This window comes from Haemaphysalis longicornis, unplaced genomic scaffold, assembly GCF_048455015.1.
Source record: "Haemaphysalis longicornis isolate Haplotype H1 unplaced genomic scaffold, Haemaphysalis longicornis Haplotype H1 scaffold_60, whole genome shotgun sequence".
NCBI classification, from domain to species: domain Eukaryota; kingdom Metazoa; phylum Arthropoda; class Arachnida; order Ixodida; family Ixodidae; genus Haemaphysalis; species Haemaphysalis longicornis.
In genome coordinates, this window is record NW_027526408.1 from 123285 (window position 1) to 150037 (window position 26753).

At 49.6% G+C, this 26753-nt stretch overlaps 1 protein-coding gene across 2 annotated transcripts in view; it reads right to left on the minus strand.

Moving 5' to 3' along the window:
• The window catches only part of LOC144144084 (uncharacterized), a 98657-nt gene that overhangs the window by 21157 nt on the left and 50747 nt on the right, over nt 1-26753 (minus strand). For both annotated transcript variants that reach the window (XM_077675495.1, XM_077675496.1), the window contains exon 6: nt 9492-9605. In XM_077675495.1, the coding sequence (XP_077531621.1) occupies nt 9492-9605 (114 nt within the window). The remainder of the gene's footprint in view (nt 1-9491; nt 9606-26753) is intronic.

Genomic DNA, 26753 nt, shown 5'->3' on the forward strand with positions numbered 1-26753 from the left:
CACGTAGAGGCGCGTCATATCTATGACCGTCATTGCTTTTTCCTAGTTTACGAAGTTTTCAAGTCACAGATAAACGTTTCGGGCATCATGACTCACAAACTACCCGGTACTGCCGCAGTCTATGATTACATTGACAGGGGTAGAAAACGTCTTATTTTCTCAGCCCAGAATAACAACGGCTGTCAGTCACGAACAATCAATGCGCATTGTGAGAATAGCGAAATTTTTTGCTTCATTCAGAAGGCAAACCCAGTTCGCCAGAACAAATTCTGGCTATTGGTGCCTGGTTTGCTTACGTTTGAAATATTTTTCTGGTGGTACAGTCGAGCCCACTTATAAGGGTCGCAGTTATAAAGAACATTCGAATAGAATGAACAATTGCGGCATCACCGTCACAGCATCTATTGAGGCAGTGTTATTTTGTTTCAGATATAACGAACTGGAGAAAGGGAGGAGCAACTCGGGTACAGTGAAGAATGGACCATAGCCCGACCACGCCTAGCATTCGCAGTCGCCTCTTGATCGCCTTTCCGCGAAGGCGAAGTGTCAAATGAACTGCGCGGGGATAGGGAAGAAAATACGGAAGATGACAGCAAGCATGCAGATTGTGGGCGTTCGCACTGTGCCAACACCTGTGAGGCACAGGCGTTTCCCCCATCCAGCTTGTCTGCGGGCGGACAAATCGGCGGAAGGGATTTTGTAGGGCCAGAAAATTAGCTACGCATGAATTTCAGCAGTCCCAGTTTATGCTCGGTAGTGCTTTCCTCTCTAATTGGGCTGAGAAAGAAGAGGAAATGAAAAAAAAAGGAAAGAAAACAGGAAGCAACATGAAACACATGCCATGAAGCCGAAACGCGTCGAGCGTCACTAGTACTGATTTGTTATCGGTTGTCCTCTTCGGACATTGGGAACGATATTATGCAGGGAGCAAAACACTGGGACCAGGTTAAGAAATACGGTCTAAGTCAACAATCTCCGCAATTTTTAAAGACAGAGAGAAGATCCTAAGCTCCGAGATTAATGCCGACCTGTCGACCGGAAAGCGCAACGGCCCCAACGACAATTCATAGGGCATGTAGCGTATAGTAATGAGCTATTTTTTCCTCTTACCTAACTTCTTTGTGGACAGGGAGTTCCATTGCAGCGCGTAAGCGGCTAACTTCGCTTCATGGCTACAGCCAGCACCCTGTTATCGCCACGCGCCGTCCAGGCGATGTCTGCGGCCTCATCAGTGCGCCCGCCGTATGCATGCCGCGTTTTCACTGGCAGAAGACGTTTATTGGGCTTATAACAAACGTCCGATATAACGAACACAATGAGCTCGACGGTCGAGTTTATTATAAGTGGTGTCGATTGTACACGTTTTTCTGCTTTTTATTAGTGTGTTGTAACTACTAATTGCGATACTTGTGATATCATAGGGTTTATAGCAAGCACGAGAGATTTTTTTTAATAAAAAGTGGATTCAGTGTGTGCGTTCAGCGCAACTAAGCCGCTAAGTAGGGCCAGTTGGTTACTAAGGAATTCATCGTACTCGGGAAAACTGGCCCAGGGACAAGTCTAAATTGGAGACACACACTGGAATTTCTACTCAGTCTATGCTGCACTTACCCGAAAAGCTTCTGTACGTACATGAAACGTGGAAAGGGTGAATGTAAAAACACCGCAAAGAGAAACAAATCAGCATCGCACGCGTCACACTTGCTCATCTCAAAAAGTCACACGTGAGTGTCAACCCATATTCCACGGTGTAAATTGAACCTACACATGTATACGGCAATAATTCCTCGTCCATGCACAACCTGTTGCCCTTCTCCAAGAAACTGATTTCCTCTGAGGACCAGACCATGGGCGGTGTACTAAAGCGTCTTTCCCGTCTCTGCCTCTACCACGGAGGCCTGAAGAATTTGTCGGTCTGTTTGCGAGGAAGACCTGTAGAAGATGCGGGTCAGCGATAAATCTAGAGTCCAACGCATTCAGGGATCGGGGTGTGTGTAACCCAGCAGCTTCAAAGGTTGAACCAAGGTGCCAGATTGTGCTAGTTTTTTTTGCAATGCTTCAGTCGACGTCTTGACTACCCAACACCATGAAAATATTGATCTTCCCCTGCGTGTCATATGCTGAGAGCCATAGCATTATTTCAGGAGAGAAGGTAAGGGAAATCAAGATATTTTTCAGCACAGAAGATATTGTCACGAAGCCAAAGACGACGCAGTTTTCTTCAAGAAAAACAAGTTTATTGGAGCAAACTTGTGCTCCCCTAACACTCAAAGAATACACAGGCGGGAAAGGTGGAGTCAACAAAGTGACGTGCCCAGGCGAGAGTCGGCGAGTCGAATACAGCGCCGTCTGCTCTGCAGGCTTTTATCTTTCGGCGCAAGTGTTCTTTGAACAGTCGATTTACATCCGGAACATTGTAGACAAAAGAATATTATTGTAGGCTTGTGATGTTAGGGCAAAATGGTCTCCTTATCAGAACCCACGCGGCATAAAAATAAAAAATGGAACATGCGCTTCGCTTGAGCCACACATCCGGGAGCGGCCGGGCAGTAAGAACAAAACATAAACAAGCAAACCCAATTCATGATTTGCGCCATTGCTGTCCCTCTAAGAGTGCATCGATCCGATGCTAAAATAAAATGACAGTACGAGCAAACAACAACAAAAAATTCCGTCATCTTGCCCAGTAAGGTGTGAGGCGAACCACGTGTACGACTCCAGGTCGCATTATTCGTCGTGAAGTGCCGGAATCACCATCGGGGATCACTTCGTAGGTAATGTTGCCAACACGTCGTAGAATCTAATAGGGTCCGAAATTCCGTCGCAGAAGCTTCTCACTGAATGCGCGTCATCGAATGGGAGTCCAAACGCACACACGTTCCCCTGGGTGGTACTCGTCGTCGCGGTGTCGGAGATTCTAGCGTCCGGCATTCACTAGCTGCTGGTCCGTTGTACGAACTCGAGCGAGCTGGCGGGACCTCTCCGCACGCTGAAGGTATCCTCGGATATCGGCGTTGAGGTCGTCGTCTTCTACGTGCGGCACAATGGCGTCAAGCATCGTAGTCGGACGTCTTCCGCAGACAAGCTCGAACAGTGTCATCCGCGCAGTTTCTAGGGTAGCCATGTTGTATCCAACGTGGTATACGGGAGAACTTTGTCCCAGGTCTTATGTTAAACGCCGACGTACATGGACAGCATATCCGTAATTCAAATTCAACCGTTCCGTTAGTCTGTTCGTTTGGTGGTGGTGCGCCGTCGTTCTTCAGTGATTCGTTTTGCTTTAGCGTAGGATTGCTTGCATCAGCTCCACAGTAAAGGCCGTTCCGCGGTCCCTGATTAGGACTTCAGGGGCTCCAAGTCGCAGCACAACTTGGCTTATGAAGCACTTTGTGACGTCTTATGCAGTCCCCCTCGGAAGAGCGGCGGTCCCCGCAGCACGTCATGTAGTCCGTCGCTACGACAATCCCCTTGTTCTCGAATCGTGACGCCGGGAACGAGCACAAAAGGTCTATTCCAATCTGTTAGAAGGGCCTTGATTGGACGGCGATCGGGTGCCGAAGCCCGGTCTGTTTCGTTGACAGCGTTTTTCTTTGCTGGCAGTCATGGCAGCTCCAGACATAGTGGGACACATCAGTTGTAAGGCGCGGCCAGTAGTACTTCGCCTTGATTTTTTTATAGTGCGTGCAGTGCTGAGGTGGTCGGGCGACGGGTCGTAGTGACATGCTTCCAAAATTTCGTCACGAAGGTCTGCAGGGGTGAATAAATGATAATTCGTTCTCGTTTCAGGGTTGAAATTTTTCTTCACGAGGACGGAATTTTTATGCTGAAGGCTGGTAAGTTGCGTTTGAAAGCCCTAGGCATGGTGACATTGCGTCCTTCGATGTAGCCGATCATGACGCGTAACCCGGGGTCGGCACGCTGCTGGGTGGCTAGGTGGCTCTCCGTCACGACTGCGAAGAAAGCGCTGTCTTCACCGACGTATTGAGGTGGTGGGTCGACGGGGGCGCGGGACAGACAATCGGCGTCGGAGTGGTTCCTGCCGGATTTATGGACGATTGTAACGTAGACGTTTTGTAGGCGCAAGCTTCATCGCCCAAGGCTCACAGAGGGGTCCTTCAAACCTTCAAATTGGTGAGCCAACAGAGTGCATGGTGGCCTGTCACAACCTTGTATGGTCTACCATACACGTATGGGCGAAATTTCGAAATGGCCCACATAATAGTTAGGCACTCTTTCTCGGAGGGAGATCAGGTTTTCTCCTCCTCTGACAGACCACGGCTGGCATAGGCGATTACGTTTTTGCAACCGCCTTCCTTTTGGACGAGGGCAGCACCGAAGCCTATATCACTGGAGTCCGTGTGCATTTGCGTTTCGGCATTTTCGTGGAAATAAGCGAGCACGGGCGGGGTTAGCAGGCGTTCTTGCAGCTCGCCGAATGCGTTCTCTTGGGCGTTTTCCCAGCTCAAAGGGCTGGTATATTTCGTCAAGGGTGCGAGTGACTCTGCAATGCGTGCGAAGTTTGCGACGAAGCGCCGGTAGTATACGCACAATCCGACAAATCTTCGCACGCCCTTCGTGTCTTTCGGTCTTGGGAAGTTCCTTATGGCTGAAGTTTGGACGGGTCCGCCATGACTCCCGCGACGTTGACGACGTGGCCCAAAAGCTTGAGTTCTTCATACGCGAAGCGACACCTTTCAGGCTTCAGCCTAAACCCCGACGTACGAACAGCCTCGAATACAGAATCCAACCTCGCAAGGTGTTCGTCATAAGTCCGGGCATATACCACAACGTCATCAAGGTATACGAGGCAGGTGTGCCACTTCGGGCCACATAGCACAGTGTGCATGACTCTTTGAAACGTTGATGGCGCCGTGCACAGCCCAAAAGGCATCACCTTGAACTCGTATAGGCCGTCCGGGGTTATGAATGCAGTCTTCTCTCGATCTATCTCGTGCACTTCAATTTGCCAGTAGCCTGTCTTCAGATCCATCGATGAGAAGTACTTCGCGTGGCATAGGTAGTCGGGGGTATCGTCGATTAGTGGCAAGGGGTAAACGTCCTTTTCGTGATTTTTTTCAGTCGCCGGTAGTAAACGAGACTCTTATTGTGCCGTCTTTTTTCTTCACGAGCACGGCCGGCGCAGCTGAGGGGCTTTTTGATGGCTGTATAATGTTGTCGCTGATCATGTGTTCGACTTGTGTCCGTATGGCTTCCCGCACGTGCGAAGACACGTGGTACGGTGACTGTCGGGTAGGTCGAGCTTGATTTTCGGTTACAATTCGGTGTTTCGCTAGGGGTGTCGTAATTTTGGGTTCGGCAAAAACACTCGTTTTAGCGACGCAGGAACTCCAATAATTTCTCCAGTTTTTCTTGTGGCAACGCCTTGTTCACGTCGAAAGAATGCAGCAGTTTGAAAGGATCTTCGCGAGCACGTTCGAAGTTGGCGACTGCGATCACTTGACTTGATGTTTGCGTTTCTTTGAGGAACACAACTGCAGCGCCCTTTTTTAGATGCTGGTACTCCTCGGTGAAATTAGTGACCAAAACGTGGGATTTGCGTTGCTTAAAGCACGCAATGCCTCTGGCGACGGAGACACCGCGGTGGAGAAGCGACCTTCTGTGCTGCAATGAGTAGAAAACTTATAAACTGATAAATAAAATAGCTGTTTTTTGTCACCTCTCCGAAAGCATGCAAACACGCCAACTCACCTGTATTTACGGCTATCCTGAAAGTCAGTTACATGGAGTATACCGTCGATGTCCTAAGTTTTTAACTCTACCAATTATACGTACAAATGACACTTCTTTCTTACTGCAGCGACGATTTTATAGAAGGTGTGAAGCAGTTTTATATAAGTTTCCAGTTTCGTCGAAGGCGGCGCAGCCAAACAAGCTTTGTTAGGAAAGGGCAACGCTTACACACGGCAGGGTGGGAAGCTATTCGATATGCCACAGCTCTTAAAGCCTTTGAACCGTAAGCCAATGCGCGTCGCGCGATACCAGGCTCCCATTTAATGGTACTCGATCAAGCAAGGCACAGGTAGGGGGTGTTGTGGGTTGGGGAGATGAGGAATTCCCTACGGCTTTGTTCAAGGTTATTTTCACCTTTTTATTTCACTAATACATGCTGAGCGAGTCTGTGAGAAGTGGGCCCATGTATAGCGAGAATTCCCTGTCTTTTACTGAAGTGAAAGTAAATACTCAGTATAACGCGTTGTACGCGCGCCCTGCAGTGCTAGTAACATTTCTCTTTTTCGATACAGTGTCCAGCTCAAGTTCACGTAGTTCATCACGCATGAGCTTAGAAAGAAGGCAACAAGGATGAGCAATGACTCGGAAATTTAGCTTAGAGTGGTTAATTATTACCACATTTGAAAAGAAAAAAATGTATGTTCACTGTCACCGCTAATGCGTTAGGCGTCGGTCATCCTACTAAAGGGACTATACAGTGCATGCGGGTCACACAAACGCAAAAAATTCTTTAGTTGACGGTGCGGTTTGTTTCAATCTTTGTTTTATTAGTGTAATTCTGAGCGCGTGTTCTTGCTACGATAGAGAAGCTAACTCTGCCGCCGTCCAGCTGCCGAGGGTGTTGTGGATGAACGAGCAAGCGGCGAACACTCGTAGAACAACAAACAACCTTACAGCGCATAGAATTCCCCTTTCTGAACAGCCCCCCTGAACAACCCTATATCATGAAGGGCAGGGCCCTCTATCCCGACATCGTTTCATCCTGCGTCTTACCCATCTTTCCTCGATTTTGTTGCATTTTTATTTGAAGCTGCCCTTAATATTTGTCCCCTTGCTAACCACATTAGCAAGACTGTCATAAAACCCCACCCGGAATTGGGCAACTACAATAAACGTTTTGATGAAATGCAATGTTTTCCTTTTGTTTACATAAAAATATCCACTCTATTGCATTTGTGTGGACGAACGCAGTGAAAAGTGGCCACACCAAATCACACGGAGCTCGATCTGCTCGAGGCGTACAAACGTTTCATATTTTCTGGGGGAAAATGCTTATCATGTACGGGTGCTGTAGGACCAAGTAAAAATTTAGTTGTTTATTAGTTTGCAGATCTATGAAGCTATATGGCAACTGCTATAATATTAGAGTCATTGTCTATTAATTAACAGACAAAACCAAAGGGCGGGGTCGTCATGAAAGTACAGGTGCTTTTTGTCTATGTTTTATGCAAATAATACACCAAGGCAATGCAGTATTACACCCGTTATATTTTTTCGTTATAATATATAAAGGCAACACTTTGCATTTGGTATCATAACGTAAGTAGCTGAAGCAGGACAGGAGAGCAGTTGTGAACAATCTAACCCTGGGGGTGTGCGGGCGCTGGCCTGTGTGTTTACTGCACATCGAATTTAAATGCCAAAATAAATACTGCAGAAGAAGAAGGAAGATTTCTCGGGGAAAACTTTCGACAATTAGAAAATGATTACAGCAGCCTCAAATTGCGTGGTATAGAAATAAGTGCTGTTCCTGCAACTGCACAAACCCAACAACAGGCGCTTGCGCACACGCTCACGCAGGGACGCACTCTTGCATAAATCTGGGCGCGCTTCTCGCAATGTTGCTAGAACAGAGGAATATTGAGCACGCCGGTCCTCATAGCAAATATAGGCAAGTCAACCCCAGGCGCAATGGTGATGACTGCTACTACGCCATGAAGAAATGCACGACCGCCAGGTGACGAAATGGAGGATTCAGGTAAGTGAAGAATCGAAAGGGGGACGTCGCAAGCGTCTACAAAGTTAACCCCTACGACTCTACTTTTGATAACGTTCCTACACAACGACGGAAAGATTGTTACACATGTTTTCCTACGCATTGTGTTTGAAAGGTACTACCAAGTGTTGACTAACGCTGTGACATGCCAATTTTATTCTCGAGTCGATCACGTAGTGTGCGGCGAGTTATTTTTGCGTCGGTCCTTCTGTATCCTAAAGGCCATGTTCACAATTTCGCAATGTTACCGCGTTCGGTGCGGCTGTGGAGGCTGCAATTATTTTTTTTACCTTCCCAGAAAGAAAAATTGTTCTAGTTGCCATCACAAAATTAAAGAAGAGAGGAGGTCCCAAAAAACTAAAGAGGTCCCAAAAATATTTACAAAGGTAGCTCGAGGATAAATTGAATGCAACTTTGCAGCACCTGTCGCTTGCCTTGTCAGGACAAAATACTTTCAGAATGTCTTGACCTGTAACATGACCATGCATGATGAGTTACTATGTTTGCTGCCGGGAGGCAAGAATGGAAGACAGGGCATAGGATACGTGCCCATATGACTTCGTTTATTTTACTTGCAGTATTATATATGTAACAAAAAAACATTTCTTATGTGCGAGAGCTTGCTTACAGCCCTTACGTTGGTCGAGTGGTGTTCGGACGCGGACTAGAATTTCAATGACATCTACATAGAAGACAGGATTGCACAGCGCGTAAGACGCAAGGCACGTGCCCACGACTTCAACTTCGCTTTATTGACGAAACCGCCTGAAAGATATACGTGAGACACAAATAATTTGCGCGATATCCGCTTTTTCACTTTTATACACCCAAGTTCTCTTTTTGATCTTTTGTAATTTTATCTTGCAGCCTTCTCGACATGTATCGCTAATTTAGAACTCATGTATTGCTAAATCATCGAAACTTTCCACCCTAATAATAGTGAACAAAAGGAAAGTCTAGTCAATGATCAACGTCCCGTTTTATTTATAGTACGCGCGTGTAGACATATAGCGCAATTCAGCGCGGTTTGGGAGAACCAGCGAGTTGCGTCAAAGAAGGCAGTGCCAAACCACACCAGCAACGCATCCCCCTTTCGCGGTGGGAAAAAAAATCGGTTGGCCATGGTGCACCCAGAACATAAGAAACGCCATCGGGGATCACAAATGAAAGGGAGGGGACCCGGTACTTTTCTCTCACAAAACCCATCTCGGTCGCTTCTCTGTCGTGTATGGATAACGTAGCTTGCTGGTGATATGTGAACTGCATTTAAGATGACAGTTCGCTCGGCTTTAAAATTTCTCAAAACGAGTGAGTGTCTGCTGAAATACCGACGGAATTAAATCAGTGTATTCGACGCACGAAAAAAAAAAAACGGTTGGCAAATAAAATTTTGTATCTTTTCTTCGTGTTGTGCACTGCTGTCAATAACACGAAGTTTCCACGATCCCCTCGGTAGCTGACGCTCTTCATCCGTCAGCTGCCGAATTTGCCGAAAATCATTCGTATACCGGTGGACTACGCCATCGGTTGGGCAATGCGCACACGAAAAAAATGCATTAAAGCACTGGCTGTACCAAAAATGTGCGTGAAACATGAATCAGGGGCCATTGGAACTTGTTTCAATATTGTGATTGTTCTATCTTCTGAAAAACTTATGGTGTGCGGATTGTTACAGAAAGATTGAAAAGTTTAACTATTCGTTCGTATTTTATGTGAGTCAAAAACAAACCTGCTGTCTACTTACCGGCGTCGGTTCTTTGCCTTTGCACCCGGGTGGAAATATCAAAATAACGCACTTTTCTCCCTCACATTTTCCAGGTTGCCAGTAATACTCCCCTTGATATCCGTACCCCGGTACCTGAAAAGAATGTGATAAACATTTCGGCAGTGCGAGTATTGATGAATGCTAAATATATTCACTAGTCACTCTGAATATCTGCAAAAAAAGCATCCTATCTAATTCACTTCAAAACGTGAACATTTCCACAAGAAGCCCGTTTGAAATGTTCGCCACGAGAAATAATTATTGCTACAATTCTGCGCACCGCTGCCATATTCGCCCATCCTTCAATGTTTTACGGAGTGCCCCGGTGTCTAAAATAGTTACCTCATAGTAGTAGCAACGAAACTGGGAACGGCTGGATCGCGAAGGCCTCGTTGTTGAGGTGATTCAAACATCGGCGGCTGCACACGCTACATGTAGTGAATTACCCAAAGACGCGGACGCCGCCGCAGAGATCTCCTCTCCCCGCTCTATCAGATTCAACATGCGCCGCTACTGCAGGCCTCCCAAGAACTTTGAAAGAGTATTGTGTGTGTCTGTACTATGTTCGCGCCGTATGCAAAAAGCACGGGGAAAGCCGCGGAGTCTTTACGTCGATTGTATAAAGCCCGCCCTTACGGTGGATAGTTAGTTCGTTGGTTTGGAACAGCGAATAAATTCTGTCACTCTGCTCGAGCCCTGTACTGTAATCTTCCCAAAATGCTATTGTCCCTGTGTTTCTCCGGCTCGTCTCTCGCCATGCTGTAAAGCATTTACGTTTTCGTTACGCTTCTTTGCGTCGTAACCAAGGCAGCAACTTTTGCTTGCTGCTTGACCACCACACTACGTCGCATGTCGGATGCGACGGAACCTGTTGGCTGACGCTTTCCCGTATGTAACAGCTGGTTGACAGTGGTCGGATGGCAATCGCGTAACAACTGGTACCAGCGGTGCCAGATCCAACACCAGGGACGTCAAGGCAGCTTCGGAATTCGCACAATTCACGGTGGTCAATAGTGAGTGCGGGACCTTTCTTCACTGTGTTCTACCAGGCTTCAGACAATAGTTGGTAGGTCGTGTTTTTGTTGCGTGGGATATTCGCGAAAAACAATTTGGGTGCAGTAGGAAAGCAGTACTGTAGAACGGCCATGCAATTGGAAGCGTCGAAAAAACCGCAGTTGTTGGAGCTTGCAAAACAGTTGCGTTTGGATGTTTCAGGCGCTTTGAGAAAGCCAAAGCTGATATAGGCTATACTCACTGTTGGGGCTGACGATGATAACTGTCAGAGTGCATTGAGCTTATAAATGACAGGGAGACAGCTAGGCGCCAGGGTGCGGAGGCCGAACGCGAGTGAGAGAAGCGAGAACAGGAGTAAATGATGCCAGGGTACGACCTCGAGCTCGAACGACTCGAACGGGAAAGAAAGAAGCTAGAGCGAGATAGACTGAAACGAGCGAAAAAGAAACTTAGAGCACTCGATTCAACTCGAGCAGGAGGATGGAAAATTTAAAAAGCCTGAATTAGAAATTTCGCTCGAACAAGGCCTCGTTTTCGAGGAAACCACCGTGCCAGCGCTGTCAGGAACAGACACTAGGGAGCGCGAGTCGAAGACGGTGGTTGTGGTCCAGCAGCGCGACAAGGTGGCTCAGAGAGATAACCAAGACACATTTGCTCAGATTGTCGAGAATGGGGAGTACACATCCACTGAGCGTGATGATGCATCAGCTTTGGCTTCGGAGATCTCGGCAGTGTTCATATGGTTCAAATTCTCGGGAGGGTTTGGGAACGGCTACCGATGCGAATGCAAACATTTCTTGAGATAGCGACGTTTCACAGGAATGCATAGACGCGAGAGGCCCCAGGAGTCTGCTGAAACGCAAGGTGTTTCTTCGGATGGCAGTTGTGGGAAACCCAGAGTCCTGGCGCGTTCCCCATTCCTCGCCGCCCGCCGCCGATGCGAGGGGGGAAGGCTCCTTCTCTCTCCTCGGCGGAGCGGCGGTCTCGTCGCGGCGGCGTGGCGGTCGCTCGTCACGTGTCCGGCTCTTCGGGGCCCCGGCGGGCCGGTCTCGGCGCGCGGGACGAAGGAAGGCTCTCTTGGGTTCCAGCGGGCAACGAGGAGAGACGTGAGTACCGGAGATCCGGCTTCCCCACCTTCCTTTGTCTACCCCCTTGCGCCTGCCTCCTGATCCTCGCCGGACGGCTGGGTCGGGACGAGCGAGAGTCGGCTACGTTATTTGGTGGCACGCCAATAAACGAGTGTTTGGCCGTTTCGTTGTGTTTGTGTGTTCCTTGCTGCTCTCTGCCGCTACGCCGGCCGGCGGTCCGTGGCGGAGTTCAGCCGAGCTAGCCTTGCGGCCGGAACCCTGGTCCCCACACAGTTTAAGATTGATCGACGTTGTGGGAAAGCGCGCAGTTGGGGATCTGCACGGTTTCCACTGCTCAGCTAGGAGTATGACGTGTGGAGACTGACCGAGTCGTTAGCGTTCTGCCAGCAGCTCAGATACTCGATGTCGAGCAATGGCCAACGGAGCTCGTAGAGATAAATCTGACGCGGGTTGCTAAACCCTAATCCGAGACCGAAGAGCTTGGATCTAGTGTAGTCTTGAGAGCTGGAAAAGAGATCGAAAATACCCTTCGGTGTTCGCTGGCTGAGGATGTTAAGGAAAAGGCGAGAGACGATGAGATAGGGTCTGTTGTAAGCTAAGAGGTGTCTACAGAGCACAAGGTGCCCTTGTCACTCCCAGCTGATGCTCCCGATGATAGGCCAATATGGGCTGAGCAAGTTCACATCCCGTTGTCGCCGGTGGCTGAGCCGGTGTCGGGAACCGACCAGCGGGAGCCCAGAAGAAAGAACCTAAACGCGCTTCGATGTTCTCTTGCCGAAGTCGTTCGTGAAAAGGCGAGGAACGCGGAGAGGAAAAAAAATTCTGCGCGTACTTGCGGCGCGTGTTTCCATGCGTGCACGCCGAGGGGGAAAGCTGCGACCTCGTTTCGCGGCAAGGGAAGGGCGCCTCCAAAAAAGAGTGCGTGCCTCTCGTTTGAACGCTGGAAAATCTCGTTCGCTCGTGCGTTCGCTGGACCTTGGTCGAAAAGGATGACCAGTGTCCTCTTGCACGGTAGCGGCAGCATTCAGAGAACGGGCGCATATAATGTGCGATTCAAAAGGGGAAAGCTCAAATCGCAGTTGCCGAGAGCTCAAATCGCAGGTTCCAGCTCGAGAAGTACTCGGTAGACACCTGACTTTTTCATTCGTTTTGTTTTCCCTGAAGCATATTTTAGCGGTTACGTTTACTTTTCTTTTTGTGTGGGACATTTCGAATCACGCGAAATGTCACCTTTCATGTTCGTGCTCTTGGGTAAAGTACAGTTGGGCTAAAATACCAGTAGTGCATTACTAATTCGCGTATTTTTATCGTAACTAAAACCCTGGTAGGGCTGCAGTGTGGATTTGTCTTCGCACTTGCCAGCGATGCTGTTGTCTTTTAGTTTCCTGTTGCTTGCCTGACCAAGCTTGGGACGTTCCCGGGGAGCCACGATTCGTCCAGTGACCGTCCCGGTGAAAGTCTAGCACGGTGTTTTCCAGGCAGGCCTGGAGTTGAGCGCCTGCCGAGATATCTTCTTCGACAGCATACTTCCGGAAAAGGTTGAACAACCTTATCCATCTGGATCTCGGAGCACTGGGGAGATGCTGTTACGCTTGGGCGCGCTACTTCCATTTTCGCGCGTCCTGCAAAGGTTTGCGGAGTTTCCGATGTGCAAGAAAGCTGCCTCGGACAAGTAGCAACGTGCCTGGCAACGGCTGCATTGCGGGCGCCTCGCTGACGGCTTCAATCAGACTTCGACGGCTGCGAACGCTACGTGTAGCGAATTGCCCTAAGGAAGCGGACGCTGAAGCAAAGATTTCCTCTGCTCCCTCTCTCACGTTGAACGTGCGTGGCTACTGCCGCCCCCTCACAAACTCCAGAAAGAGTGTTTGTGTATCTTTACTAATGCAGCCTTCCTTGGCGAAGTGGTGAAGCCACTGCTATGGCGAAAAATTTCTCTGCACGGCCTGTGGCCAATCATGAAAGATGAAAAAGACGACTATCGGTGTGGCTCCCGGCAGCGTATTCCCAAACCATATCCCGTAGCGGCCCAGGCCGACCACACCCCCTAAACAACGACGCAGCCAAGGAGGTTTAAAAATTTTTTTTATCCTCCTTGGACGCAGCACCGTGACGTCACTTCCTATGTGCGCCCGACTTCATGCGAAGCGGATTTTTTTCTTTTTTTCCCCTCCCCTCGTTTTGGCTGCTTTGTGGGCGGCCAATGGTTTCGCTCCGTGGGCGGGGCTGGACTGCGGCGCTGGGGAAGCTGACACACATGTGGTAGAAGTGAACATTTTGTACCTGAGCCCCTGATCTCTCCGCGCTCTTCTTGCGCGCCTGCAAGTTGACGCTGACCTCCGATTGTGTTCCTAGCAATTGTGTTCCGATTGTGTTCCTAGGACTGGCAATTTCTCCCACTATCACTGATGAAGTAGAATGTCGTCTTCGGTGGGAGTAGCTCACCCGTGTGCCACGAAAAACCGTCACATACGTAAATTTTTTGTCTACTCCTGCCGTACCTAATGGTTTTTTCGTCCTTGCCCCGATCACTGGCGGTCTGCTGTTACGTCAGGTTGCCTTGCCTCATTCCCTCATTACAGTCACCAACAATCCCGCCACCCTCCGGTTTTAAATTTTGGTTCTTTCTCACAAGTCATCCCCGAAGAAATATCCTTCGTGACATTGCTGACTGCAGCACTGCCACATTCTGACCTTAACGACTGATAGGTATTCAGATTTTCGAACTGATGCAGCACATGGCGAGACTAACTGTGATGAATTTGTTAACATGATCGGCCCTGATCTAATGCCAGCGCAAACTGACGACCTTTCGACCTTTTCGAGCTTATTTCGAAATATTTTTGACTTCGACGACCGCTCTTCAGACCAAAGAACCTTGGTGAAACACCGAAAATCAACACTGGCGACGTGAGTCCCCTCCACTGGCGGCCCTATCGTGTTTCTGGCGCTGTGCGCCAGATTATGAAAAAGAGGTGGACATGATGCTCCAAAAAGACATCATCGAGCCTTTCTGTAACCCTTGGGCATCGCCGGTGGTACTGGTCAAGTAGAAAGACAGCACCTGAAGATTATGTGTCGAATATCCCCATCTCAAGAACATTACTAAGAAAGACGTTTACCAATACCACGAATATACAATGCCCTCGACTGTCTCCCCGACGCCCAGTAATTCTCTTCGATCGATCCTCTCTCATGCTACTGGAAAATCACCTTTGACGAGATGGACAGAGAAAAAAAACTGCGTTCGTTGTAACGGATGGACTTTACCAGAAGGAGGTCATGCCATTCGGATTTTGCAAGGCGCCAACGACCTTCGAGCGCGTGATGAAGTCACTGCTTCGCAGCTTCAAATGGTCCACATGCCTTTGTTACCTTGACGATGTGATCTGTTTGCTCCCCTACATTTGCGACTCCTCTTTCTCGTGTATTGGCCACCCTTGCCCTTTCGCGCAAAGGCCTTCGCCAGTTGAACTCCTCTACCCGCCACGGTGGCTCAGTGGCTAAGGCGCTGCGCTGCTGAGCACGAGGTCGCGGGTTTGATTCCCGGCCGCGGTGGCCGCTTTTCTGATGGAGGCGAAAAGCAAAAACGCCCGTGTGTACAAGATTTCGGCGCACGTTAAAGATCCCCAGGTGGTCAAAATTAATCCGGAGCCCTCCACTACGGCGCGCCTCATCGCCTGCGCTGCGTCGGCGCGTTAAAACCCTACAATCAATCAAATCAATCAGTTGAACTCCTCCAAGTGCCACTTTAAATCAAGGTCATTACCATACTCGGCCATCGTGTCGACACGTGGGGCGTACCTCACCAAGAAACGCTCAAGGCAGTTCAAAGCTTTCCTGTCATTACTTCTTCGAAACACGTACGCAGCCTTCTCGGTTAGGCTCGTACTTTCGACGCTTTATTCAAGGTTTCGCCGACATCGCACGCCCTTTACAGAACTTTTTAAGAAGAATGTGCGTTTTGTAAGAGCCTGATCAAAAACATGCCTTTCCACCTTAAACCTCGGTTGACAATGTCTGCCATCCTTGGCCATTTCGCTACTTCCGCCCCTACTGAAATTCACATGGATGCGAGCGGATGTGAGCTGTTCTGGCGCAACGCCAACACGGCCAAGATCGCGTTATCGCTTATGCAAGCCGTATCTTGTCTCCAACCGAACGCAACTACTCAATCATTGAACGTGAGCGCTTGGCACTGGTACGCGCTGTGAGGAAGTGTCGACTGTATCTCTCAGGATGGCCCTTCTCTGTGGTCACAGACTCCCTTGCCTTTTGCTCCCTTGCCTTTTGCCTTTTGTCATTGAAGGACCCATCCGGACGGCTCGGACGCTGGGCTTTCAGGCTTCAAGAATACACATTTCCTGTTTTCCGTAAGTCCGGACGGTTGCACCAGGACATCGACTCCGTGCCGCGTTATAACGTTGACAGCCCAGATGGAAATGAGATTGAAGACCAAGTCTGCTCAATCTCAGGCCTGCTCAACATCGGGGTCAAAAAACGACGCAATGAATGATTGCAGCATCTCATCGAACTCCTGCACTCTCCCCGGGAGGATTCTTCATTTCGTCTCTATATTCTCAAGGACGGGACTTTATACCACCGGAATCTTCGTACAGATGGCCCATAGCTCTTGCTCGTCCCTGAACACTTGCGATGGTCCGTTCTTCAGCAGCTTTATGACGAACCAACTGCGGACCATCTAGGCAGTACGCGCACATACGACCACGTTCGCCGGTTCTTCTGGCCGAACATGTACCTATCGGTGAAGCGGTATGTCCCTTCATGTGATCCTTACTAACTACGGAAGACCACTAACGTGGCGCCGGCCGCCCTCCTGCAGCCCATCGACGTCCCCATTGAACCGCTATACCGTGTCGGCCTAGATTTGCTACGAACGTTACCTACTTCCACTCATGGAAACAAGTGGGTTGCAGTTGCCACTGACTATGCAACTCGCTTTTCCATCACCCGGGTCCTTCCAACCTGTTGTGCAACCGAAGTTGGTCACTTTCTTCTACATGACGTTATTCTACACTATAGAGCCCCAAACAAACTCCTCACCGATAGAGGGCGGTCATTTTTAGCCCACGTTATCGAGGGCATCCTGAGTTCGTGCGGCACTAAGCACAAGTTCTCTACTGCCCATCATCCATAAACGAATGGGCTCACTTAACGTCTTAATCGTGCCATCATCAATATGAAAGTCCTGTATGTTTCACCAGGACTTCACGACTGAGATGTAGCGTTACCGTTTGTGACGTTTGCTTACAACTCTTCAAAGCATGACACCACCGCATATTCACAGTTTTTCTTTTTGTACGGAGAAGAACCTTCCTTGCCGGTTTCTTGCCGGAACCTTCCTTACTTCCTTATTCGAAGGTTTCTGTGATAGAATACGCGACCGACGCCATCACCTGCGCTGACTACGCACGACAGATCGCGCTCACCCACACCAACCGTCCCCAAGCCAAACAAAAGGCTGCTTGCGACAAGCGCCAACATCCCGTAAAGTATATGCCCCAGGCTCCGCAGTCCTTTTTTGGTCTCCTGTCCGCCACGTGTGTCTGTCATCAAGTCTCGTTTTACGCTACAGCGGCTCCTACAAGGTGTTACGCCAGGTGATCAACGTGATGTACGAGGTCACCCCGATTCAGTCATTCTCTTCAGTCGCTGCGACAGATATTGTCCATGTCGCACGGCTGAAAGCCTACAGCTCTACTTTGTGGGTTCCTGAAGAGAAAATGCCCGAATGGCGCTTCCGCCACCGGGGTTTAGGTTACGGTGCAGCCTTTCTTGGTGAAGTGGTGAAGCCACTGCTATGACGAGAAATCCCCCTGCACGGCATGTGGTCAATCGTGATGGGCAAAAAAGACGACGATCGGTGTGGCGCCCGGCAGAAGCTAATACGGTCATCTGCTGTGTCTACGAGATTCCACTTTGTAAATAGTGCAAATACAGCTAATTCCAACCGCGTCTATCTTCTCTCACTATTTTTGCGCCGTGTGAGCACTCGGCAAAACGTGGAGCCGTTACGGCGATCGTATAAAATCCGCCCTCTCGGTGGATGGCTCGTTAGTTTTGGAGCAGCGAATCAATGCTGTCACTCTCCTTGAGGCCTGTACTCTAACTCTTCCCCAAGGGTATTGTAATGATTGCAGCGCCGATGATCCCCGTCTTGATGATGACCCCCCTCCCTTCTCGTGGCCTTGTTCGGTCTCCCCATCCGGTGGCGGAATGTTGGGGCGGCCTCCGCCGACGCCAGCCAGTCGCAACCCTTTGTTTGGGCCTCGCCGGCGGCTTTTACGCGGCGTCGGGGGAGGCTTTCCTTTCATCCTGTCCTTCGGGGACGGCCAGGGGAGGAGCGGAGGTCAAAACCCTTATTGGCATGTGCGCTGCTGTGGGGGAGGCGGCATTGCTCGCGCCCTGCTCGCGCGTGCTTCAACGAGTGTGTTCGGAGCTGCGGCTCAGAGAGGTCGCACCAAGACTCGCTCCCGTGGTGGTTCCTGGGCGCCAGAGCCCCAAGAATTTCTCGCCAACCGTGCGGCGGTTCGGCACCCTTTTTTTGCCTCCGGGCACCATCAGGGATCGCGCCGCGATACCCCCCTTTGTGCGCTGCGGCGCCTTTTAATTCTAATTCAGTTTTCGTTTTGTCTTGTGCTATGGTTCGTCGTCTCTTGTAAATACGTGTAAATAGACTTCTTTTTCTTCATCACCTTGCTGGCCTCGTCTCGTCATCGGGTCCTTCACCACCCTCCAGACGACACCAGCCACCTGTGACCCAGAGGCGACTTCGAGAGTAGAAGAGGAGAGAAGTCGACACCCCGCAAGGACAAAGACGAAGCAGGGCGGCTGCGAGCCGCCTACGATACAACGAATGGATTAGTTTTCCTGCCGGGGAAACTTCACTTCAGGACCTTCCGATCCCCGCGGGAGACGAGTGGGACTGACGTGTGTGGTACAGCGGAGCGGCCGTGTCATCGAAGGTGAGTGGTCCGTCTCTGCACCTTTACTTTTTTTGAAGGGACATCCTAATTGCCAGGGCCCGCTATGGCTAGAGATTACGAACTTGAAGCCGAACGCGCAAAAACGCGAGAGCTTGAGCGGCTTTTAAGGTTGGCTGAAGCGGAATTCCTAGCGCGTCCGGGAAACGAGATAGTTGTGCGGCCGTGCTGCAGTTGTGGTCAGACAACACACTCGTCCGCTGACTGCCGCCGTTACCGCTATCTCGATCGCGAAGCCAGCCCACCCCCTCAGAGGGAACGGTGGGTTGAGGTAGCTGATTCCGAGGCGGGGAAAGGCCGCGTCTGGTCACTGCCGCAGGGTCCGGGATCTCTAAAAGACGGCCATGCAAGGTGGGCAGCCGGCTGGTGGGGCTGAGGGTCACCACTAAGCCGTTCAAGCTAAAGCTCGACAGAGTCAATGAAATTGCGGTGTTGAAAAGAATCTTCACCCCTGATCAGCTGACCAGGCCGGCGAAATCTGTCTCACTGGCTTCCCGTGAAGGCGCGATCGCGAGCCCCGCGGTTCTTCCCCCGTCGAGGGCTATTGTCGGCGGCACTTCGGCTGCCCAGCCACGGGTAGCGGAGTCGACAGCTCAGGCCACGGATCAGGCAGGCACGCTCGCTGCGAAGGCATGCGCCGGGAAAGTGGTGGCGGGCTTGGTCAGCGATTGTGCGGGCAAAGCAAAAGAGCCGGGCAATACCGAGGCGTCTCCTCTGAGATTCACGACGGTAGAAATAGAGGCGGTCGGTCAGACAGCCAACGCCGACTTGGGTGCTTCAAAATCTCTGCCGTATCGCGACCGGCCCTGCCCAAAGGGTTTGCTTGGGACAGGCGCTACCGCGGACGGCTGCGGTGGCAAAACTCCTGCAGGCACGGCGGCTGACGGCAGAGTACGGGGACAGGACGGTGTGCCATGTCGAGAGACCCGGACTTGCACGCCATTCAGCTTCCGTCCGCTCAAACTTGTGCGCGAGCCCCGGCATACCCGCCGGTGCTCCCTTGCTTTGTCAAGCCATTGCACAGGAGAAAGAGAGGCTTGCGTCGTGCACCGGGTGACTTCTTTGGTCCCCCCAGGCGTAGACGAAGCTCAGCAGCGTCGACCATAGTTGACCGCCGCACTGCTCGGAAAACCTTGCCGAATCATGCCCGAGCCTGCTCAAACGGGCTTCCGGTGGCAGTAGCTCCCTCGGACATTTGCGGTTGCAAAAAGACGGCAGGCACCGCGGCTGCGGTATGCAGTGGGTTTGATATGAGAACGAAGGTCGACAAAAGGGCAGCGGAAAACAACATGGCATGCGCTGGAAGGGATGGTGTCAAACACGTACATGAGTTGGGAAGCGTCTTACTTCGGCTCCTGGTCATGCGTGTGGCTCTGGCGTTGTGGACTTCCCGCACGGGCTGCAGAGGCGGATCACCTGACGCCGTGGCGAAAGCCGAGCATCGCGATTTGTGCAACAACCAGGTGAACTCTCACCTCGAGGCTGCACCCGATTAATTCGAGTGCTACTGGCGGAAGGAAAAACTGTGGTGCACTGACTGAATTTTCATGAACGGTTTTTTTTCTTTCGCTGCGGTGGTTTTCTTTTTTCCCCCATAAGCTTGCGGGGGCGAAAGCGTTCACCTTGCGTTTTGTTTCATAATTGCATTGTTCTTGTCGCTGCCGTTTTCCTTCTTCGCTCCCCTTGGTGCTCGCGAGCGAGTACACTTTTGTTGTGCCTTTGCCGTTGGGGTTATATTCAGCACGCGGTATTCTGCTGGTTTGCATGATGTTCCCCGGGAGTGTTATGTATTATTTGTTCCTTCCCTTTGTGTAGCAGTTCACTTTGTGCTTTGCTCGTATGCGCAAATTTTCCTTGACCGCAAATGCATACGGTCCTCAAGGGATATTCCTCGCGGTGTTTTTTTTTGTTTGTTTGTTGTTTGTTGGGTTATCCGCGCTGTAATCACTTTGTTTTGGAGCCTGTATAAGTCCAAGCAGTCCTGACACAGGCTTTTGATAGGGGAGCTGTAATGATTGCAGCGCCGATGATCCCCGTCTTGATGATGACCCCCCTCCCTTCTCGTGGCCTTGTTCGGTCTCCCCATCCGGTGGCGGAATGTTGGGGCGGCCTCCGCCGATGCCAGCCAGTCGCAACCCTTTGTTTGGGCCTCGCCGGCGGCTTTTACGCGGCGTCGGGGGAGGCTTTCCTTTCATCCTGACCTTCGGGGACGGCCAGGGGGGGAGCGGAGGTCAAAACCCTTATTGGCATGCGCGCTGCTGTGGGGGAGGCGGCATTGCTCGCGCCCTGCTCGCGCGTGCTTCAACGAGTTTGTTCGGAGCTGCGGCCCAGAGCGGTCGCACCAAGACTCGCTCCCGTGGTGGTTTCTGGGCGCCAGAGCCCCACGAATTTCTCGCCAACCGTGCGGCGGTTCGGCGCCTTTTTTTTGCCTCCGGGCCGCCAACCGTGCGGCGGTTCGGCACCTTTTTTTTGCCTCCGGGCCCCATCAGGGATCGCGCCGCGATACCCCCCTTTGTGCGCTGCGGCACCTTTTATTTATAATTCAGTTTTCGTTTTGTCTTGTGCTATGGTTCGTCGTCTCTTGTAAATACGTGTAAATAGACTTCTTTTTCTTCATCACCTGCTGGCCTCAACTCGTCATCGGGTCCTTCACCACCCACCACGACGACACCAACCACCTTCACCAACGAACCAAACTTTACTGGTATTGTTGTGAGGGTTCCGGATAGTTGGTAATCCATGAGCTACGCAGCGGGAAAAAAAGACAAGGGATGAAAATAAGACTGCGAACAAGCGTTCATTTCCCACTAATTTTACTGAAAAGAAACACACACATACATATACATTCTACAACAATGGCACGGCAGACACCGCAGCCGCCACACAGCCACGTGTACAAAACAGATTCAAACCCGTTGTCGCCAGCCATCGAAACAAGGAACAAGGAAAATAAGACAAAACATTAAATCAAGAGAAAGTTCCCAATTGGGTGCCCAAGTAAGCAATCTCATTTTTTGACAACAGAATGGACGGGGCACTTATTAAAGGGACCCTGCAACACTTGCCATCGACTACTAGTAATGTGTTTTGGGATAGAGTTTATTGTCCCAGAAATCTCCTCCCGCAAGAATTATGAAAATCCGTTCACAATTAACGAAACTAGGCGCGATGAGAAATCGCGCATAATCCTTCCCTCTCAACTCGACCGCAGGCAACGCGACGAAAGCTACGCGCTCTCTCCCGGAGGGGGGGGGCGGCTCGCGGCGTTCTCTTCGGCGGCCTTCGATATATCACATGCCGGGTAGTTTTCTCCTTTTCTTCGCAACGCGGAGGGGCCTATTTCCGGTCTGGTGCCACAAAAAAGCAGGCATGGGTGCCTGCTCGCAAGTGCGCACTCGGGCTGGTTAGACGTTTTTGAAGCAATAAACGTTTGTAGTCGAGTGGTCCCGTTGAAAGGGAAGTATTGAGCTCATCACTCAAACTCCACGCGCACTCAAAACACAAAAGAAACGGCAAAACTGTGCCTACAGGTTCAGGCATAGAAGAGGTTCATACAGAGCAATGACGACGACGGAAATGGGAGAATCTAGCCGCGAAGTTGACCAGTGACAGCCGATCGGGCAGCCATGGCCTATGTGACGTCCCTTAGGCCATGCATAATGAGGACAACTGAAGAGAGAGCGGTTGGTTTTTCCGCGTCTTTCACATCGATTTGCGCGCTCACCGCTTTACGTGCACGTGTAATATTTGGCTCAGGTATTCCTGGCAGTGTAATCTAAACGTCGCGCAGGTTTACTTGCACTGCTCAAAGAGTGTTGCAGGGTCCCTTTAAATTATCTCCTTCGCTTATCATCACTGCTGCCTCGATAATTTCTCGGTCACTGCATGACCATGACGGATCACAACAAGACTCTTCAAACAGTTAAAGCCCTGTTGGGACACATCAGCCTATCTGTTCGGCATGGCTTCCGCTTCAAGATAATTCTAAGATTGGAGTGGAGAAGACAGGCGCGGCTGTACAGTGACTCCCTTTTTGCTAAGATTCAGGGCCAGCATGTTCGCATGAGGTCAAAGAGGAGGCGGCGGAAAGAATTTTCTGGGATGATCGATCAAACGGTGGATTTTCTATGGCCGAGAACACTTTCACAGCTCCGTGCTCAGCGACCGACGAGGGCCCCATGAGATGACAATGTCGCGCATGTTCAGTCCGGTGTGGTGCTACAGGGGTTAGTGCGGTATACCCTTCCTCTTGAACCCAAGTTTGTAAGGAAGCTGAAGAAAAGTCGCCCCGAGCTCCCCACCCTTGCCGTCAAGTTTCGACGTAGGCTCCAGATATTGAAATTGATAGGTGCGTCTCAGAGGGAGTGGATGTACTGCGGCACAAGTCTTTCGGCCACAACCCACCAGTGAAACGCCTGGACACATGCCTGGAACGCAATGCGCTGTGTGTGCGTCCCTCCGATAAAGAAGCTGCGTTTGCTGTCCTCCTCAAAGGGGTATTTCAAAGTAAGGCTATTGAGGCAATCAACTCGAATTTCAATCTTGTCAAGGATGTTTTTCTAATTAAAGTGAAACCATTGCCGAGAAAATGTGTACGAATGTTGGCGCAATGTTGTAACAATGTTGGCGCAACAGATCAAGAAAAGCAAGGTCTTAAGCCTTGACATGTTCTTCACGGTAAAGACACATGATGTATATTGGCCCGTCAGAGTCATAATCACGGAGGAGGGAAGTTGGCAGGAGAATACCGCTGCGTTCCTACAAAAGAACCAGAAATCATTAACCATTGCTGGTCCGTTCTACACGAAGAATTCCGAGCAGGTTGTGGGCTTTCTTAAAGAACATTTTTGAGGAAGTGTCTAATAATTTTTCAATTGACATAAATGACATATTATTCACTGCCTCACAAACAAACATTGGATTGCGTCGAAAATGCCATAGAAAGCTTTGGTAATGTGGCGTTTCAACATCCCTCCGGTCTCAGGGTGCGGGTTTTGGGAATTTTTGTCTGTATACTTGCGATCAACTTATGTCAAATGGTATGATTCAGTGTGCCTACAGAAACAAGGAGTTTGTATTAGCTCATCAATTGCTCCACTGTTGAGTAACTAGTTGCTGGCGCATTTCGTTAGGTTACTCGCTTCGCGCCTGCCAAAAGCTGATGTGATTCGGGTGTTTGGCTACATAGATGATTATCTGGTGTTGTTTAAAAGCAACGGAAATGGCCGCAAAATGAATTCTGGGGATTTTTCAAGATTGTCTTAGCCCGGTGATTCTGACCCACGAAATTTCAGTTGAACCCGCCGCGGTGGCTCAGTGGCTAAGGCGCTGCGCTGCTGAGCACGAGGTCGCGGGTTCGATTCCCGGCCGCAGCGGCCGCTGTTCTGATGGAGGCGAAAAGCAAAAACGCCCGTGTGTACGAGATTTCGGCGCACGTTAAAGATCCCCAGGTGGTCAAAATTAATCCGGAGCCCTCCACTACGGCGCGCCTCATCGCCTGCGTTGCGTCGGCGCGTTAAACCCCCACAATCAATCAATTCCAGTTGAAAGTTCCAGTCGTTTCTTTTATCTACGTCTTCTGTTCAAGGATTCTCACGTGTGTTGGTGGTATGATCCACGTGGTAATGAATCGTTGCTTTCATATGAGTCTTGTCATTCAAAGCTTGTCAATAGGGTATTGTTCCTACATTTGTCAAATGTCATCAAAAAGTCATGCCCTCATGTTGTGTCAGACAGCTTTGCTGTTCAAGCCTCCCGTCTTCTACCTTAAGGCTACCGTCTACTTTTGCTCAGTGCCGTTGCTGAAAGATTACTGAAGTCTCTTAAAAACACTAACAAAAAACAATGGCAGGTCATCCGCAAAAACGAAAATTGTTGTTGTGCCTTACATTCATGGAGTGTCACACAAAGTGAAGAAAGTTGCCGAGCGTGTGAACCATCAGGTCCTGTTATCTGCACTGCATAAGTTGTCCAGGCTGTGTAAAATAAATAGGCCCAATTCTAAACCGGTTAGTGCTTGCCCCGTAAATTACCGCAAAAGTTTTGAGTGGCTGGAAGGGTTATATACAAGATCCCGCGTTTATGCTCTAAGAATGACGTAGGATAGACGGGCCGCTGTGTGGATGACAGATTGCCGGGCCATGATAATAATGTTAGGCGCGGTTTGGAGGGGAATCTCAGCCGGCATTGTCGTTTGTGTGACCAGGCTGGTTGTACGTCACTGTTTGACGCGTATCTTGTTGTGAGCCGTCATGGTCATGCAGTTAGCTGGAAATTATCGAGGCAGCTGTGATAATAAGCGAAGGAGATGAGTGCATAAGCGCCCCGTCCATTCTATGGTCAAAAAATGAGAATACTTACTTGGGCACCCAATTGAGAACTTTCTCTTGGATGATTGTTTTGTCTTTTTTTTCTTGTTACTTGTTTCGATGTCTGCCGATAGCGGGTTTTAATCTGTTTTGTACACGCGGCTGTGTTGCAGCTGCAGTAGCTGCCATGCCACTGTGATAGAATGTATATTTAGGTGTGTACTTCTTTTCAGTAAAATTATTTAGAAGTCAGCGCTTGTTTGCAGTCTTCTTCTCATCCCTCGTCTGTTTTCCCGCTGTGCAGCACATGTATTGTTACTGTGTTTCTTCGCGTCATGTGTCGCCATGCACTAAACCAGTTAAGTTTCCTTCGGTTTCCTGTCGTCGTCACATTTACTGGACCATCGACCACCACGCTACCTCACATGATCATAGGCGATGGAGCCCGGTTCAGAAGCGTCTTCCCGTATTTACGTTAAACACATAAACGTGAGTAACTTTGCCGTTACCACAAAACACATTTTGGCATTAATGCTGAGAAATAACAATTCTTGCTTAATCTCAGCAGCGGTTGAAGCACAGACTATTCTTTTGATGTTAAAAATAGCGACAAGATGACATTGTTTTAATTCTTTGTCGGTTTGATCGAAACTTCACAGATGTTTTCTAAGGCTAAAGCCTCACGTTACCATGTTTCAAGTAATCAGGTATGAGGTGAACCAATTCAAGAGGAAATGTTTCGCTATACTTAAGTCTGGTGAAATGCCTGGCGGTACTCCTTATCAACGTCTATCTGGAACATCGTATTTGGATCGCTTTGTTCCCTTTATCTTCTGTTTCTTTAAGCAAAAATGTCCTCTTTCGCATTCTCTTCTACTACGATGTGTTGGCGTATCTTTCATCGCTTTTATTCCGCGTCATACTGCCCAACTTACTTCAGAAAGAAGGCTAAAACACGCCACAGCTCATGAATGTTAACACTGATTTAGTTCAACAAATGCTGCCACACGTCCACTCGGAAAAAAACATTACCAAACATACAGACAGCTTCGCCTTTACTTTAGAGCACAAAAATAACGATGGAGTTGAATTAGTAAATCTATGTTGGCCACAGTCGTGTTTTATCCCCAACGCATTGAGAAAATGTGCTCTAGAATAAGTATCGTCGGCGAGAATCGGCGAGCAAGCCTAAACAACGGATACTTAGCCAGGTTTTTTACTAATGAGAACGGTATAGAACCACCGTTTGGGGAGGGCTGTTAAGTCGGCTGGGAAAAAGAATAAGAAAATGTTATTCCGAAACTGACCCCTCGCATCGCTGGACAAGAGTGGTTTGTAAGTCTATAGCAGAAGCGGAAACACATGCAGCATTCTTAAAATGGCTCTATACGCAATTGATCAAAATTTTATAGGAAGCTGTGGTGCCGACCTTCAACCTTATAAGCCTTTACGTAAATATTTACGGGAAATCTGCTGCTTAGGTTTATCTGTTCAGTGGCAAAATAAAACAGCATAAGTGGCTCGCAGCCATCATACCAACAAACGTAGTGACGTTCAGTTGGTTTGCACTGTGATGTAATATTACCTCGGTCATCATATTCAATTTCTTTTCAAGCCTCCCAGTAATAGATAATAAAGCTTTGTTCGCACGCGCAGGGTTTATTAGTTAAACATGCTAGAAATTAGCAGTACGTAGCTTCGGAAACTGGTGTCTTCGCCGCCATAACGACAAGGGGCCTCGGTAAGAATATCGGTAAGGAGAAACTTAGAAAGGAGATGCATTGCTCCACATAACGTTGGGACGTCCTCTATGATTGCTATATTGGA